At 38.9% G+C, this 17,921-nt stretch overlaps 1 protein-coding gene across 4 annotated transcripts in view; it reads right to left on the bottom strand.

The window, feature by feature from the left end:
• LRRIQ3 (leucine rich repeats and IQ motif containing 3) overlaps positions 1-17,921 on the bottom strand; it is a 166,436-nt gene that overhangs the window by 31,258 nt on the left and 117,257 nt on the right. For all 4 annotated transcript variants that reach the window (XM_056814926.1, XM_056814924.1, XM_056814923.1 and 1 more), the window contains one exon: positions 6,000-6,144. In XM_056814926.1, coding sequence (XP_056670904.1) covers positions 6,000-6,144 — 145 coding nt within the window. The remainder of the gene's footprint in view (positions 1-5,999; positions 6,145-17,921) is intronic.

Below are 17,921 nucleotides of genomic sequence, written 5' to 3'. Positions count from 1 at the left end.
TTCCCTCCCCTCCCCCACTCCTTCCTGTTGTCGACACGCAATTCCACTGGGTGTGACATGTGTCCTTGATCAGAACCCATTTCCATGTTGTTGATGTTTGCACCAGGATGATCATTTAAAGTCTCCATCCCCAACCATATCCCCACTGACCCATGTGATCAAGCAGGTGTTTTTCTTCTGTGTTTCTGCTCCCACAGCTTTTCCTCTGAATGTGGATAGTGTTCTTTCTCGTAGATCTCTCTGTGAGCATGGGTTTTCTTGCCTGTGGCTCTTCCTCACTGCCTGTAGGTGAGCACTCTGTGTCATGTATGGAGAAGACTAAGAAGTGGTATGGTGGATCTAAGTCCACACATAGCATGTTAAGATATCATCCAATTGCATAGTAAGGCTGGGTCTGGACAAAGTAAGTATCATGGGAGGCTGCTGGATAAGCCTAGCCTTGGAATGAAATGGGGTGCCATGAAGAGCTCATCCAATGGCCATGGAGCTTGGGGAGCACACAGAGACATCCTGCAACTGCTTGTACTCTGTTGACCAAGCTGAGAAGGGCAAGACTTTTGATTAGTTGTTGAGCTGGAAGAGGGACATATTCGAAAGGAACAGACCAGTCAAAGTGCTTCTTCCTACTTGGCCTCATTGGGCTGAGAGAGAAGGCTACAAGTGGCAGAGGATGGGCTTTCTTTCTCCTTCCTGATATAACTTCCTACCAACATGTCTGTGCAGATGTTGTATCTACCTTCAGAAAAGACACGATTCTCGAGGATAGCAACTGTTCTTAATGTCCTTGGCACTCAAGTGCTGAGAATCCAGCTTTTAAAAAAAAGGAATGAAATGTATTGAATTTCATCGAATCAAGGGAAATTGGACTTTGAAATGATCACTTATTCAGTCAGCTAGCCAGAAACTCCTGAATACCTCCATTTTAGCAAAGCATTAGACAAAGACTCTGGTTATTCTTGTGAACGTGATGGAAAGATTTGAGCTCTATCAGAGGAGTCATGTGTTTAGCTGTATGAATGACTGGGCCCATTGAGTAGCTCTCAAGTCTGAGATATCTATTTGGGCAGAAGTCTCTTTTGGACAGCCTCAAAGATCTGTCCTTGGTCCTAAGCTTTTAAACTATCTATCAAGCATGGATAAAGGCACAGGCAGAAAGCTTATTCAATCCTCAGATGATACTAAGGTAGGCAGGAAAGCCAACATTTTGGATGATAAATTTGGGATCCAAAAAGATTTAAAGAGTCAGAATGTTTGCCAGAATCTAATCAAATAAAGAAGGGAACAATTGAGGAGAAAATGAGTCTGTAGAGAGCTTGTTAGGAGATTCAATTAAGCCAGTTCATTCTGAAAGGACACACAGATGAAAGTGGAAAGCAGACTCCAAACATCTGAGAAGTAGACATGCCCCCAACACCCCAACATGGAATTGCGGTCTCATAAAATTTGTTCCAATACAGACTGATATAATTGGAAAGGCAAGGTACTGGATAGGCATTTACAAAATTTAAAATGGTTCCAGACCTGCAGCAACCAACCCGACATTCTATGGGGCTATGGTGGGTTAAAAAGTGGCTGAGTGTGTGTGTATTTCAATGAGAATGGAGAGACTCACATTAACAACGTGGAAGATGAGGAAATACTTATCAAAGGAAGTAGTATGCGAGCTAAGCCTACAGAGGACCAAGGATCCTATGACACACTTTAGTAAGCTGGGCTTGCTAATAGGAGGAATGATAAATGCCAAAAGAATGCAAGACCAACCCCAAACATGGCAAGTCATCACATTGTGGTAAATTTATAGGAGGAGATGAAGAAGAAATACATAAGCCAGATGGAAAGCAATGGAAGGCAACCTGCACATCTGAGATAATCCTTATGTTGAGGAAGTCACAGACCCAATCAAGTGAGTGTTGAGGCAAAGAGAAAAGGGCTGGTGAAAAGGAATAGGACAAGTTTTTATTAAGGCACTTCAAATGTTTTTCTTCTCAAAGGAAATGTATGTAGATAAGAATGTGGATTTGCAATTCTTTATTTTAATGGACAAGTACTTTAATTCTATATGTATAACAGAACCAGTCTATTTAATATTTTTCTTCATATGCTGAGCTATGCAGCAAGGGCAAAAACACAAATAGCACTCAAACATTGCAGCAGACTGTTTAGGAAATCAGAAAGAAGGGGGAAATGGAGTTAAAATTACCTAGAGCACTGATGAATTGAAACCAGCAAGGTGTGAGGAATTTGATGAATTTGGAAGAAAAATGTAGGCATTGGAAAATGTAATGCATTTTATTGAAAACCATAAAATTCTTCAAGACCCATCTAATTTCAGACCCATAAGTGGGTTTAGATCAAGGCAAAGTAGGTAATTGAGATAAAATGACTACAGATTGTATAAATCTGATCCTGGGCACTTTGATATAATGACCCTTCAATAATTAACCCCCTCAACCTTAGAGTTTCTAGAGGAAGTATCAGTTTCTTCTCAGAAATGTCTTTGAGTTAACAGCTGGTCTTTTTTGTAAAAGATGTGAATGTGCTTCTTATATAATCACTGAACAATGTGTGCTGTCCTGAAATAACCAGGGAGGTTTGGCTGATTCCCCAGTTATGCTCACTAGAAAGGCTTTTTAACTAGGATAGCATAGCTTTTATGGCTAAAATTGCTGCCTGAGGTGTATCATGTACTTTCAACAAAATGATGGAACTTGTATACTTAATTTCTTACTTGCTCATCTAAAAATATATTCTTCTGGACAAGATACAGTAAGAAAATTCATGGAGCTATCATTTCCCATGCAAACACTTATTCTGCAATGACAGGGAGTTTCATAGAAATTGAAAGAAAAGGACAATATTTGCTGAGGAGATATAAAAGAGAAACGGGGCTAGAAGAATAATAGTTCCAACTTAAGTTAGGGAAGAAGAAAATGAAAGCTGTAATATAAAGTGCCTGAATTGAAGTAGAGAGGGATTTGGGCTAATACTGTCTAGACAAGGGACCTAGGAGAAGTAGAATGTAGGATGTCAAAAATCACTTCATTCTTTTTTTTTTCTTTATGGTGATCTGATAAGAAATTGCAAATTGGGAGCTTTTCCCAAGCCATGAGACTTTTTTCTTAATTTTAAGTCGAGTCCAACACAATTTAAAAATCAAGAGAAAAAAAAGGGAGAAGTAAACAAAAGAGAAAGAAAAATAAATAGGAGGAAAGAGAGATTTCCAGACTTTTACCTTGCATATCAAGGTCCTAAAGGGAACATTTTAGTGTTGTTGTCAGAAAAGAACATTTTCATGTCATTGAGGGAAAGGGAGAAACTGAGCAATGAGGAAAAAGAAACCTTTCCTCCTCTTGCCTCTCTTACCCATATTACCAGCAGAAAGGGAAAAGAAAATGGTAATGGGTGAGAAAATGAGAGTTCTCTAGTTATACTAAGTTACATTGGCTTCATATTGTGAGTGTTTCCTCTACAATTCCCCAAGAGAAAATGAGAAAGACAAATTTCAATGCTCTTAGAATAAAGCTCAGTATATGTTGTTAACCACAAAATAATTCAACTCCCTTTTTATGTAACATCAATGAAATCAGTAAACTTTGCTCCTAAGGGAAGGTGGGCTTTATTCCCACCACTCCACATACCAAGGAATCCCAAAATGTAGTCATAAGACATGACCAAGGTCTTCAATTAAATGTCAAAATGTGGCTCTTCTTGGTGATTCTTTTATGAAAAGTGAATAAGTCCTTTGATTGCATTAGAAAAGGCTCAGTGGTTCTAATTGGAAATGGATCTCATGCTCAGAAGCTCTAAGCAGCTGAGCTGGGAATCAAGTACAATGAATCAGATCAGTGGGTATTTGGTGCAATATTAGGGAAGGAAGCTCCTGAATAGCAAGATGAAATAGAAAGATGGGGAAGGGGTTTCCTGTCATTTCTTTAGTCCCATATTATCTAGACAATCTTGAAAATGGGGTACTTAACCAATAGGAATCACAGGATTCACCAGAAAACAGAAAATATACTCTCTGTACGAATAATTCTTAACCTGAGTCCCACACAGCTAGAAAGGATCAAGAGGTTGATTGCAAGTTGTCTCTGTCCTTGGATGGATAAAAAAAAAGCTGTCTTTTCACTAGCCTCTGACTAAAATGTAGCATTTCTTCAATTCATTTTATTCATTTAAAGGTGTTATTCTGAGAAAGAGTCTGTAGACTTTCCCAGATTGCCAAAGGGGTCCATGGCACAAACATGGTGAAGGACCCTTAGATATTTGTATTTTGGTACCCCCAAGGTGCTTGAGGCTTTAAGGTGTAGGATTCTGAGAGTATAAAGAAAGCTGGCAAAGGAGTCATGAGAAACCTAGCTCTGGTCATTGAAACTCATAGCATGAAGAGGAGTGGTCCCAGTCAAGAGACTTGCCCATGAGATCCCATGCATGATGGCAAAGGGAAGGGAGGAAGGAGGAGGAGCTCCCCCCGCCCCCCGCCACTCAACAAGGGGTGAAAGGATATCTAGGTCCCAGAATTCTTCTTTCATCAGTTGTCTTGATCTCACTTTTTCCTTTCTTTGGTGACTCACATTGTATGTATTTATGCTAAATTTCTGCCTACTCTTCCAATGCATGCTATATGTAATATACATACACATGTACATGTATTATATAAATATATATGTGTATATGGTATGTATACACACATGTATGACTATATGAAAGTGTGGCCCAAGTTTACAAGAAGGGAAGATTTATGGCTTCTCTTCTTAATGTTCCATCTCAGTCAGTTCCCTTATTTTGAGTCAATGGTGGCCACCAGATGAATGTCAAAGGTGAGCATGCCAGTGGGGGATCATAAGCCTCGGTTCTAGGGATAGTTGCTGGAATAACTCCCTAGAAACCAAGGAAGGAGCCATTCATGTGGAATCCATCCCTCTAGAACAAGTGTGAGTTGTGAGAACATCCCAGAAATGGTCCTACACCAAAGTAAAAAAAACCTTCCATTTTAATACTCCACAACAATACTCCCATGTATCTGTACTAGTGCACCAATAAAGGTTGCATCTCCTCTCTGACTCAGCATTCAAGAGTTGCATTTCAAAGAAAAACAAGACCAAACGAGTCAACAAACAAGGCATTCTCTGCCCAATCTTGTATGTCAGTCTGGATTTCATCAGCCTTGATCTTAAGTAACAGACATAAACTGCATCATTTGGTGATATATGAAGCCTCTCTAGCTTGGTGTGTTGGGAGCCAATGGTCACTTCCATATTATAAAAAGGTCTAGGGGTAAGAGACACACAAAGCCCAGAATTGCTATCATTTTGAAATTTTGATATCAAAGAATGGATGGCATATCAAATTAGAGCAATATATGATTTATTAAACAATCTGTCTGAAAATAAATGTATTATGCAAAGCTGAGCATCTCTCCAATTCTTTTTTCTTGATGTGATTTTAAAAGCATTTAGAGATGTCACAATTTTTGATGGGGTCTCCAAATCAATTCAGTAAATATTCATCAAGCCGATTGTCTATACATGACCCCGTGTTAGGTACCTAGGATTTAAAGACAAAAATGAACCAGTCTCTGCCTTCAAGCAGTTTACATTCTACTAAAGGATACAACGTGCCAATAGAGATATACAGTAGTAAAGAGAATGCAAAATAACCTCAAAGGGGGGAGAATTTGAATAACTCAGGATATGGGAAAAGACAACAGTGTTAAGAATAATGAAGCTACCAGCACAGTCTGAGCCAAGAAGATCAGTCTTCATCTTCCCAGCTTGCCTTGTGCAGCACTTTGATAAATTTGAAATACACATATGTGTGTGCATGTATGGACACACATGCAACCATATGATCATTACGAGAGTCACTCATTTATCCAACATTCTCAAAAGATGGTTTAGGTGGTTTAAAGTTCATGTCATCATTAGATCCATCAGGAACTTTTCCTTATTCATACAGTTTGCTGTGGAAAAAGAAAAATTAAGTTTCATGTAACTAACCTTTAATAGGTTTGAATCTGGGGAGCTGCTGTGGGTACTCTTTTTTCCGTAATTCTGATAAAGCATGAAAAAGAAGTGATCTGTGTTTTGCTGAAAGTATTCGATGTTTGATGGGACTGCCCATTCTCTTGTAGAAAGCATGAACCTATAAAACAAAACAAAACAAAATGCTACAGATTTAAGAGACAGGGTGCTTTCCATGCTGCCTGCAGCTGAAGGAATAACAGCTTAGTTCATAAGAGGAAAACCATGTCCTTGACCACCCTAAGGATCAAACATCTGTTTGCAATATCCCCTAAGTTCCCCCACCCTTGTCTCAGCTAAATAATTTTTGGTTTACACTCTGTTTCTTTCTACATAGCTGAATAGATGGATATGTTTTCATCCTGACCCTATATGTATAGACTCTTTTACTAAGCCCCAGTTTTTATACTAAACAATCCTTCACTCATCTTTTACCTAAAATGCATTAAAGGCTTCTAGGTATTAGATAGCAAAGATGCCTTACTCTTAGGACAACTAGGTGGCATAATGGATGGTGTCAAGCCAAGACTCAGGAAGACTTATTTTCCTGAGTTCAAATGTGACCTCAGACACTTACTCATTGTGTGACTTGTAGTAAGTTACTCAATCCTGTTTACCTCCGATTCTGTATCTATAAGATGAGCTAGAGAGGGAAATGGCAAACCACTCTAGTATCTTTGCCAAGGAAACCCAAAATGGGACACATGAAAAGTAATACACAACTGAAAAATGACTTAACCAAATCTTGCTCTTGGTTAGAGAGAAAAAGAAGCTGATTCTTGGCTCACATAAGCTATTGACATTTTTTATTTTATTTTTAAGGATGTCTTAAAATGATTAAAGGTAGGAGAAACTAAAATTATGAGGGGGGAAGTTGGGGTTATTTTTGTTTGTTTTATGCAGTGAGTAGAAAAATGCTCTGAACCACTTACTAATTAATGAACAGCAACAGTCTCTATGCCACTGACCCTTGACATTTCTCTTTAATTAAAGATATCTATTTGTCTTTCTATCTATCTATCATCTATCTCTCTGTTTATCATGTATCTATCTATCTATTCTTGTTAATTAAAAACAGTAAAGAACTATAATTATAGATATATTTAAGGCATTGAGACTTTTGTCTCATGTGTCCCAGGCATCATGCTCATTCTCCAATCCCCTACTCCTTCATATACCTACTTGGTTATGGACGAGAATGGCCTCAGCTTTCTCTAACTTGTCCTATTCCTGTACCTTATCTTTAACTACCTTGAAGCTTGGTATGGCCATTGAATCCTAATTTTCTACATTTAATAATCACATCAGCTTCCATCTTTATTTTTCTTAATTAAAGGAATGTGATGGGTCAAATCTCCTAGGCACTTGCATTGATATTCTATCCTTGGAATAAACAAGGAAAACAATAGCAAGCATAATTTTATCTTGCTTTAAGGTTGGCAAAACTCTTTTAAAATATTATTTTATTCCATATTCACAACAACACTGAAAGGTAAGTGCTATCCTTGTCCTCATTGTAATGATAAGGAAACTGAGGCAGTGACTTGCCCAGAGTCTCACAGCTAATAAATGTCTGAGGTTGGACTTGAATTCAGATCTTCTTGCCTCCAGGTTCTGTACTGCATCATGTAAATGAATTATAAATTTTAGTTTCAATCCTGTTTTGTGAAGGGTTAGGATGAGTCATCTTGGAGTATAAAAAGGGCAACATTTGTTGGCCCCAAGAGGTTTTTGGTTTTCTCCATAAGATCAACAACTTGTGATATTTATTGTAGGGAGTAAGTTCTTAAGAGCATCCAGGTATGATATTATTCCTGTATAGACTTACATTTACATTGTGAAAAGGCACAGGATGTCTTGATAAAGTCCAAGTTCAAAATAATTCAGTGATGTGAGGTTATTTCCCAAAGAGGCTAATGCAATTTTAGGCGATAGCAGTGGAAATAAAGAACCTAGGATGAAGATGATGACAATCCTATTTTATTTTGCTGTGTCAGATATAATTCATAGATAGATAGATAGATATTAATCATCTACACATTTCAAGGTACTGTTTTAGACACAGCAAAAACAAAGATGAAAGAAAATATGACCATTATTATGTGAGGATTTGAATCCAGGAGAGGGAATGAAATATAGAAATCAAGGCATCATCACGAGCCACTTAGTTTCACTCAGGCTCAGTCCCATCCTTGGTAAAAATGAGAATATCTAAAACTCAGCTGCCAGCCTCAGTTTCTTCTTGAACCAAATGATGATGGGAAAGAAGACCAGTGATTTCATTGAGAAAGGAACTCCCTTAGAGAGAGCTTTCTCTACCAATGTCTCTTGGCCCCTTCTATTCAATTTACAATCTTATCAGAGATAAGTCAAGTCAAAGAGCCTGAAACAGGTTCTAGGAACTCAATTCTATCTTAAGCACTGAGGACACAAACCCAAGGGAAAGCAAAGACCACTTGTGGTCAGCAGGAGCTTTGCATTACATTGGCAGAGATATGAAGTCAGTGGGAGTGAGGAGAGGGAGGAGGTAGTAATGCAGGACCATAATGGGGAAGTGTGGGAAATGAGTGATGGTTGAGCTGGGTCTTTCCATAAAATGGATGTTCCAGGAATAATTCACCAATGGGAGAAAGGAGCCACAGAAGCAGAGGAAGAGGTGGCTGAACCATGGTGCCAGTCTAGTACTCAAAGGTTAAGTGACTTCCCCAAAGTGAAACAGGCAGCCTGTGTCAGAGGCAAGATTTGAACCTACATCTTTCTGGCTACGAGGCCCACATTTTCTAATGTACAAAAAAAGAGCTTGAAACACTGAAAATGTCTCCTAAAAGTAGCTGTTATCATTACAAATAGCTATAATGCAAATTAGAAAAGAATGAAAAATATTGAAAAGGGAACAACGTCAGGAGATATTTAAAGGAGAAATGGATTCTAGCTGGGTCAGTCAGAGAACACGGTGAAAAAGGTTGTGGTTGGAGAATGAGTTTTGAAATGAGGGAAGGAGGGAAGAAAATACCCTGGAGGCAGGTATCCCTGTATCTCCTCGCACTGGATGTAAGCTCCTCGAATCCAGGACCTGCTTCATTTTTGCCTTTATATCCCCTGTGTCTCAGAGGGTCTTTGGGTTTCATAGTTACTTAATGACTATTTGCTGAGTTGAAATGAACAGAACTGAACACAGGCGGGTTTGAGGGGCATTTGCAAAAGTAGAAATAGCAGGATTTGGGATCTAGTAGACTCCTGGGATAAAATTGAGTGAAGAGTCAAGGGCGGCCACACTATCTATCCAGAACTGGGGCCCACATTAGAGGAAGGATGTTGGCACATCAGACCCCAGGCAGGGGAGGGCCCAGGACGGTGAGAGAACCCAAACTGCCTCCCAGGCCAATGAGCAGCAACTCACATGAAAAAAAAACCGCTGTCCAAACTGGAGGTGCTGACTTAGAGAGCAATGTGAGCTCCTCATTATTCTTCCACCAGAAGCTGCCTGACCATTTCTTGTCTAGGAGATCTGTGCTTTGGGGGAGGTTTAGTGTGGATGGCCTCTGAGGACCAGCCCCCCCCCCATTCCTAAATTAAATAGCTCCAGGAACTTTTCACTATCATGTAGCAGCTTCGGAAGGCCAGAGAATTCTTCAGTAGCTAAGAATAGGAGGTGGGGCTGGGATTTCTGAGTGTAATGTATGTGAAGCATCTTCTAAGAATAAAGCCTGACATAAATGAGCTATTAGTACTGTTATCATGGTTAATAGCCAGGAGTGATTAAATGCAGTTAGGCCTGCCAACACTATGAGGCTCAGGACACGCATTGGGTAACAAAGTAGAACTGGCCAACACAGACTTCAGCATCCCTCCTCCCTCCTCTTAATTCCCCCTTCCCTTCCTTTTTTGGCATGCTTTGCCTCTCGTAGAGTTATTTATAGGATCTAAAGTCACCTTCTGTGCACTTATCTGGCTTGCCGAAGGTACAAGAGCCACAAATGATTTGCTGCAGCTTTGGGAAGGGTTTGAAGGATCTTTGAAGCCGCTGCCCTTTGCTTGCATACAAGGTCATTCCCATGTTTGGGCTCACAATGGAAGGCTCTGGGAATAGAGAACACCATTCTATCCCACTGGGCTTCAGGCAGTCCTATTGCTCCCTGAATGCTAGGGACCACACAGTTCAGTCCCTCATGCTCAGCAATCTAAGAGATGCCTTTCAAAATGTTTTTTCTTAGTTTTTAATTGAGGGGTCCTATAAGTAAAAAAAAATGGAAGAAGCAGAGAGCTCTCTTTGAGACAGCAAACTTGTTTCTGCTTCTCTGATGATTTCAAGCAAAATGAACTTTGAATAAAGTATATGGGATGGATGGAAGTAGATCTGGAGAGGGAAAACAGAAGATTTGCTGTTGGTTGGTAATTTCCACTTGTGTCTGACTCTGTGATCTCATTTGGCATTTTCTTGGCAGAGATACTGGGGTGGTCTATCATTTCCTTCTCCAGTTAGTTTTACAGATGAGGAAACTAAGGCAAAGTAGCTTGTGGCTCAAGGCAAAGTGAGGTGAAACGATTTTCTCAGGGCTATGGAATCAGTAAATGTCTGAGGCTTTGAATTCAGGAAGGTAAACCTTCCTGACTTCAGACTTGGCACTTTATCCCCCATGTAGGTAGGTGTCTGATGAGATGATTACTGAAAAGCAAACTGGGGCATTCCAAAGAGCAGGAATGGTCCTGACCTGGAGAGGACCTTGAATCTTTTAATGGACAGAGTAAGCAGGTGGGCATATAACAGGTTGACATTTGGAACAATGTCAATTGAAAAGAAGTAGAAATAGAGAGAGAACAAATAACTCTGTGTTATGTGGGAAGCATTGTTGGAATCTGTTTTTGTTCTTGTATTTTATTATAGAGTAAGAGACAGTGATATACAATAAAATAGAACCAGTTCAGAGAACTTGAGTTCAAATTTTGCTTCTTCTCACTGGTCTCTGAGGAGAACTTATCCGAGTCTCTGAACTTCCCTGGGCCTTAGTCCCCTCATCTTTCAAGTCAGAGACTCAGTCTTAATGCCCTCTGAGGTTCTTCCTCATTTCTGGTTTTAGGAGAAATGGCAAATGGTTGAAGGCCCAGCTGCTAGCAGGTAATGAAGGCAATAATCTAAGGGTGTGATGGGTGACAGTCTCCAGGCAGGCTGCTCCCCCTCCTAGATGGCTCAATGACCATCTCTCCCCAATCCAGGATAGCAAGGATTATAAGGTGTTCTTTAAAAATAAAAAAAAACATAAAGAAGTCCTGGGTAAAGGAATTCAAGAGAAAACAGAAGAAACAAGCTCTTATAAGGGAGAATATGTAATTCTAATCCTGATTAAAAGGTCCAGGCTGGAAAGAAGACAACTGAGATGAAGGAGAAAAAAGAGAATAAATCTCTTGATGGTAAGAAAAGCTGGACCCCCTGGGCATGAAGTTCACTTCTGTTTCTTGTAAAGTCCAATGTCCATTAAGACATCCAGATGGTTTTTCTCTAAACAACAACAGGATAATCATGCCTCGCTAATTCAGTATTTCTGAAGATGATTTTTGCAACCCAGACTTCACAAAGAACTCTTGCATTAATCTTTTTTTTTCCTTTTGTGAGAATCAAACTAGAAATAGTTATCAGGGGCCCCATCAAAAATCTACCCCCTTGCTGTTTTCATGTGAATAAAGCCTTAAATTCCTTGCTTAGAAAGTTTATAAATGACATGCAGGTGATGGGTAAGGCTAACATTTTTGATGACAATTAGAATACAAATAGAATACAAAAAGGTCTTATCAGGCTCCAATGAGGTACTAACTATAACAATCTAAAATTGTGTAGTTATAAATAGGAATTCAACACCTGGGTTCAAAAAAATAAAATGCATAACATGAGTCTAGAATGAACAAAATATGGCTAGGACATTTTATTTGAAAAAGACCTCAAAGCTTTCATGGCCTGCATCCTAGTAGGCCTAGTAGGCCCTAGTACTTAAGGACTTCACTATTTTATGTCAATAGGCCCACAGGTTGCCTTCTTAGTTGGCCATCTTCCTCTGGCCCTACAATTGAGACCTTTGCTGTAGTCCAACCACACCCAGAGCTGGCCATACTTTGAATCTGATTATCACCCTCAAGTGTCCCCCTATCCATAGCTCTGAACTTCCCAAAACTGATCATAACCTCCTTATCTGCTGGAAGCCATGCCACCAGTTATACCCACTTCTCCAAACCTTGAAGGAAGGTCAAGGAAAAGGTCTCTTCTTTTTCCAACTTCTTGTCCCAGTGCTTATCTACCAAAATACACTATATGCCACTTTAATTGCTTCTTTAGCCACATTTCCAACAACCTGAATCTTACCTGGTGTACAAAGAAGCCAAGAGTAAACCAAAGATAAATATAAATTTCAAGAAAAGTCAGGAGCCAGACTCTGTCTAAATGTTAGGAATTCTCTAAGTGATCGTGATTGTCCCCCTAATTGGCATTCTCTATAAAATGCCTAAAGCTATAGAAGATGGAACCATTTAGACCATCATATATATATATATATATATATATATATTCAGCTTCAAAATCATAGTATATATATATATATATATATACTATGATTTTGAAGCTGAATAATTTACTGTAACAGGGTGTGACTGTTTAAGTCCCCAGAGAAAAATGAGGTAAGGAGAAAAGGACAATGAAGACTCAAGGGCAGAATCAAAAGATCACATCTCTGAATCTCTCCCACCTACCACTTTCTCTTTCCCTTCTTATGTGCTGCTGAATTCAATCAATCACTAATCAATCAATGAACATTTATTAACTGTCTACTACATGCCAGGAACTGTCCAGACAGCTAATTTGTCTGGAGAAAGTCAAAGGATCATGGTGCTTCTCTCTACTGCCAATTTACATTATCTAATCACAGGTAGACCCTTATTGGCCACACACTAACATTTTCTCTCTCCTTTATAGCCATTTCTATTCTAAGTTGATTTTTTTCATCCTTATCAACTTCTCCATCTTCTGCTTCTTTTGAGACCAAGTCTCTTTGTTTTGCCTAAGCTAGAAGTACAATGACTACTCATGTCACAAAAGCTTTGAACCATATTTTAAACTTGGACTGACTTGACCCTCCTTAGGTAGTTGAAGAGGTTGCCACTGAAGGTTGATGCTCAGAACTCACAAATTTATGTAATTCCTCTAGCCACAACTTCCCCAGAAGTAGGAAATATGGGTTATGTCACCATACCCACTCCTTTCCTTCTTTTTAAAACCCCCATACACCAAATTTCCCTCCTTTCTGCAGAGGAGCTCATCTCTTCCTTTACTTGTAAAACTGAAGCCTTCTATCCAGAAGTCCCTCACCTCTTCATTTTTACCTAACAATAATCAGTAAACCAGGAAGCCCTTATTAAGAATTATGTAAAAGGTACTGAGCTGGATGATGGGGATACAAAGGCAAAAATGAAAGGTCCTTCCTTACATTCTGCCAGGGAGATAATGTGCACATGTACAAAAGATACGCAAAATAAGAATCAGTCATCATGGTAGTGGATACGATGGGCAGCTGGGAGGACTGTGAAGATTTCATGCACTAGGTAAAGGTTTCTAGTTGTATCCTTTAAAAGAAAAACTCATACCAGGAGCATCTTCCATTTTATTAAATATTTTATTAAGAATAATATGAATTTCACTTTGCAAACTAAATCATTTTCTATAGTTCTGAAACAATTACAATATAAATGATCTGCATCAAAAAAGGATGGGGAGCAATCATCACATTTATATTCAAGGAAATATGACCTCAGAGTTCTGCTCAGTGATGACTCATACTGAGCTTAGAGACAAAAAGAAAGCCCTTACCAGCCTTTATACCTCTATATTTATAAACCAGGCATACTATGTGTATTAGTCCAGAATGCTTTAAGGAAGAAAATGTAAACCAACACAAAGGGGGGGGCAAGTACCCCCTAAATATACCTCCTCACCAGAAATTCTTTCAGAGTTCAGTGTCTATATTCATTAGTAGAACTGCAATAGCCATCTTGGCTTTAATAAAACCCTGAGATTCCAGCTTTCACTTAAGGAATAACATAACAGGGGCACACCTCATCAAACCAGATGATAGTGAAGGATTACTGGACACACTACTTCGAAGGGGAATATTGCATTTATTGGAGTACATCTTTAGGAAAAGATGGTTTGGAAAGGACAGTAGCTCATGTTTGGGGTTTCAGTGTCTGGTGGGCTCTGACTACATTGGAGAAATGAAGGGAAAGAGGAAAAACATTCTAGGCATAAGAGATGGCCAATACTAAATACATCTTTGATGTAGGGTACTATGAGTCTTTCCTGGCCTCCCAGTCCTATTAATATCATCTCTTTGGTTAGAATATGGAGAGATGAGGCAAGGAGAACACTCAGAAAGACTCCGACTATCGTGAGAAGGGGTGGAGTCAAGATGGTGGCATAGAAGCAGCAAAAATTCAGACCTCTAAAAACCCTTCCTTACCAATTACAAACTAAATGCTCCTAGGGGACTGAAAACCAAACCTAACAACAAGACAGAGCCAAGGAACCCTCCTGCTGGACTCAGTCCAAAAGGTATGCCCCCCAAAAACTGGAATCCAAGGACCCTTGGGTTTAAGGGGAAGGCAGAAGGAAGGTCCCAGGACCCCTCACACACACACACACCTTGAGCGCTAAGACTCCAGTAGCGGGAACCTCTGGGAAGGCAAAGGCTCTTGTCTGGAGGGTATACCTTGCAGGCAGGGCTGTGCCAGGCTCAGAGCATCAAACACAGGTGGTGTGGAAGGAGCTGGAGAGGGAGTGCAGAATGGGCATCCTGGTCAGAGTGGTGGAGACCTTCCTTATTGCTCCAGCCTTCCAGGAGGTTTTGGCCTCAGAGCACATCCAGCCCAACCCAACTGAACTTAATCACATCAAAAGTCTTCAGAGGTCAGAGAATCCCAAGTTCTGACTTTAATCCAATCAAAAGCCTCCAGAGGACAGAAAAGCTCAAACTCCAACACCCCTCCAACGTACTGCAAACTGAGATCTTCTGCCAAAACTCCAAGAGGGGAGACTGACAGAAAATCTCAAAACCAAATAAATAAGAGGAGCAAGAGCACAGACAAATATGGGGAGTAAAGAAGGGGAAAATATGAGCAAACAACAGAAAATGAAGGAAGAAATTATAATAGACAGCTTCTATACAGGCAACGAACAAAGAACAAATGGAACAGAGGAGGAGGGGTCAGCAAACAATAAATCAGAAATCCCAGGGAATTGGATACAGACTTTGTAAGAACTCAAAATGCCATTCAAAACATAATTAATAGAGGCTGAAGACAACTGGGAAAAGAACTTAAAAACTAAGATAAGTCATCTGGAAACATAAAATAGTGTCATGAAAGCCAAAATCAACCAGCTTGAAAATGAGGCAAAGGAGATGAAAGATGAGGCAAAGAAGATGAAAGATGAGGCAAAGGAGATGAAAGATGACATAAAGAGAATGAAAGATGACCTCCAAAGAAAATCAGACCAGAAGGAGAAGGATGACCAAAAAGCGAGGGATGAAATCCAGGCTTTGTGAACCAGAATACAACAACTAGAATTAAGTGACCTCATAAGGCATCAGGACACTATAAAACAAAACCAAAAGAATGAAAAAATTGAGGAAAAGATGAAGCATCTCATTCACAAGGCAGAAGATTTAGAAAATCATCTGAGGAGAGACAATTTAAGAATCATTGGTCTACCAGAAGACCATGACAAAAGAAAAATCCTGGACATAATACTACAGGATATTATTTAAGAAAACTGCCCTGATATTCTAGAACAAGAGGGAAAAGTGGAGATTGAAAGAATCCACAGAGCACCTCCTGTACTTAATCCCCCAAATGACAATACCCAAGAATGTTATAGCCAAATTCAAGAACTATCAGTCCAAAGAAAAAATATTACAAGCTGCCAAGAAGAAGTCATTCAGAAACTATGGAACTACAGTGAGAATAACACAGGATCTGGCTGCATCTACACTGAAGGACTGAAACGCATTGAATATGATATTCTGAAAAGCAAGGGAACTAGGTCTACAATCAAGAATCAACTACCCAGCAAAACTGACTATATTCTTACAAGAAAGTATGGTCATTCAACAAAATAGAAGACTTCCAAGCATTTGTAAAGAAAAGACCAGACCTGAACAGAAAATTTGATGTCCAAGCACAGAACTCAAGAGAATAATCAAAAGGTAATTTAAAAAAAGGGGGAAAAGAAAAACAAAACAAAACAACAAAAAAACCCTTTTTTAAAAGAATCAATGAGTTAAAATGATATGTATCCCTGTAAGAAAAGAGGTCATTGGTGACTCTTGAAACCTGCTGTTATCACCTGGGCAGCTAGAAGAATTACACTTAGAGGGAACAGTGACAAACTGTATAGGATGAAATAACAAGACATAAATAGGTATATAGATATATGTATGCATAAATACATATACATGTGTGTATATTTATATACATATATACAACTAGAGCTAAAAAGAGGTTAATACTAAAAGAAATGGGAAAAGAAACAAAAGGGGGTAAATGTATATGTCACAAAGAAGCTCATCGTGGAAAGGGGGAGAACATTAATACACTGGAAGAGTAAAGAGGTTGGAGATGGGAAATATTCAACTCTTATGTGCATTGAAATTTACCCAAAGAGGGAAGAACAATCCAATCTATTGGAGCAGAGAATAGATTCACACCCTACAGGGGAGTAGAAGGGTGGGGAGGAAAGCATGGGGGTAGTTTTAAAAAAAACTGCAAAGAAAATAAGGAGGGGAATAATAAGGAAGGGGTAGAAAGGGAAGTAAAATAAGGGTGGGAACTAGGGGGACTGATTAAAAACAAACATTGGTGTAGAAGGAAATAGTGAAAGAAGAAAAAGCAGGACTAGGAGTAGAAATCAAAATGCTGGGAAATACACAGCTGGTAATCATAACTTTGAATGTGAATAGAACGAACTCACCCATAAAACACAAGCGAATACCAGAGTTGATTAGAATCCAAAACCCTACAAGAATCACACATGAGGAAGGTAGATATGCAGAGGTGAAAGTAAGAGGATGAAGCCAAATCTATTGTGCATCAACTGACAAAAAGAAGGCAGGAGTCCCAATCATGATATCCGACAAAGACAAAGTAAAAATAAATCTAGTTAAAAGAGATAGGGAAGGTAATTACATCCTGATAAAAGGCAGTATAGACAATGAGGAAATATCAGTACTCAACATGTATGCACCAAATAGCATAGCATCCAAATTTCTAAAGGAGAAACTAGTGGAGCTCAAAAATTAATTTGAAATTAAAAATACAATTCTCCAAAACCGGTTTGTCAAAGAACAAATCATAGAAACAATTAATAATTTCATTGAAGAAAATGACAATGATGAGATATCCTTTCAAAACCTATGGGATGCAGCCAAAGCACTACTCAGGGGGGAATTTATATCCTTTTGTTCATATATGAACAAATTAGGGAAGGCAGAGGTCAATGAAGTGGGCATGCAAATTAAAAAACTAGAAAGTGAACAAATTAAAAATCCTCAGATGAAGAATAAATTAGAGATCCTAAAAATCAAAGGAGAAATTAATAAAACTGAAAGTCAAAGAACTATGGATTTAATAAATAAGACTAGAAGCTGGTACTTTAAAAAAAATAAAAACAAATAAAATAGACAAATTACTGGTCAGCCTAATTAAAAAAAAAAGAAAGGAGAAAACCAAATTGACAGTATCCAAGATGAAAAGGGAGACCTCACCTCTGTAAATCTTAAAATTTCACAGACTTATGAATGTCAAAAATTTTTACTCCACATTTGAGGAATCCTCCAATTCCCTACTTGAAATAATTCCCTACCA

The sequence above is a fragment of the Monodelphis domestica genome, chromosome 2 (assembly GCF_027887165.1).
Source record: "Monodelphis domestica isolate mMonDom1 chromosome 2, mMonDom1.pri, whole genome shotgun sequence".
In the NCBI taxonomy this organism is placed as follows: domain Eukaryota; kingdom Metazoa; phylum Chordata; class Mammalia; order Didelphimorphia; family Didelphidae; genus Monodelphis; species Monodelphis domestica.
This window is presented reverse-complemented; position numbering and strand designations above follow the sequence as displayed.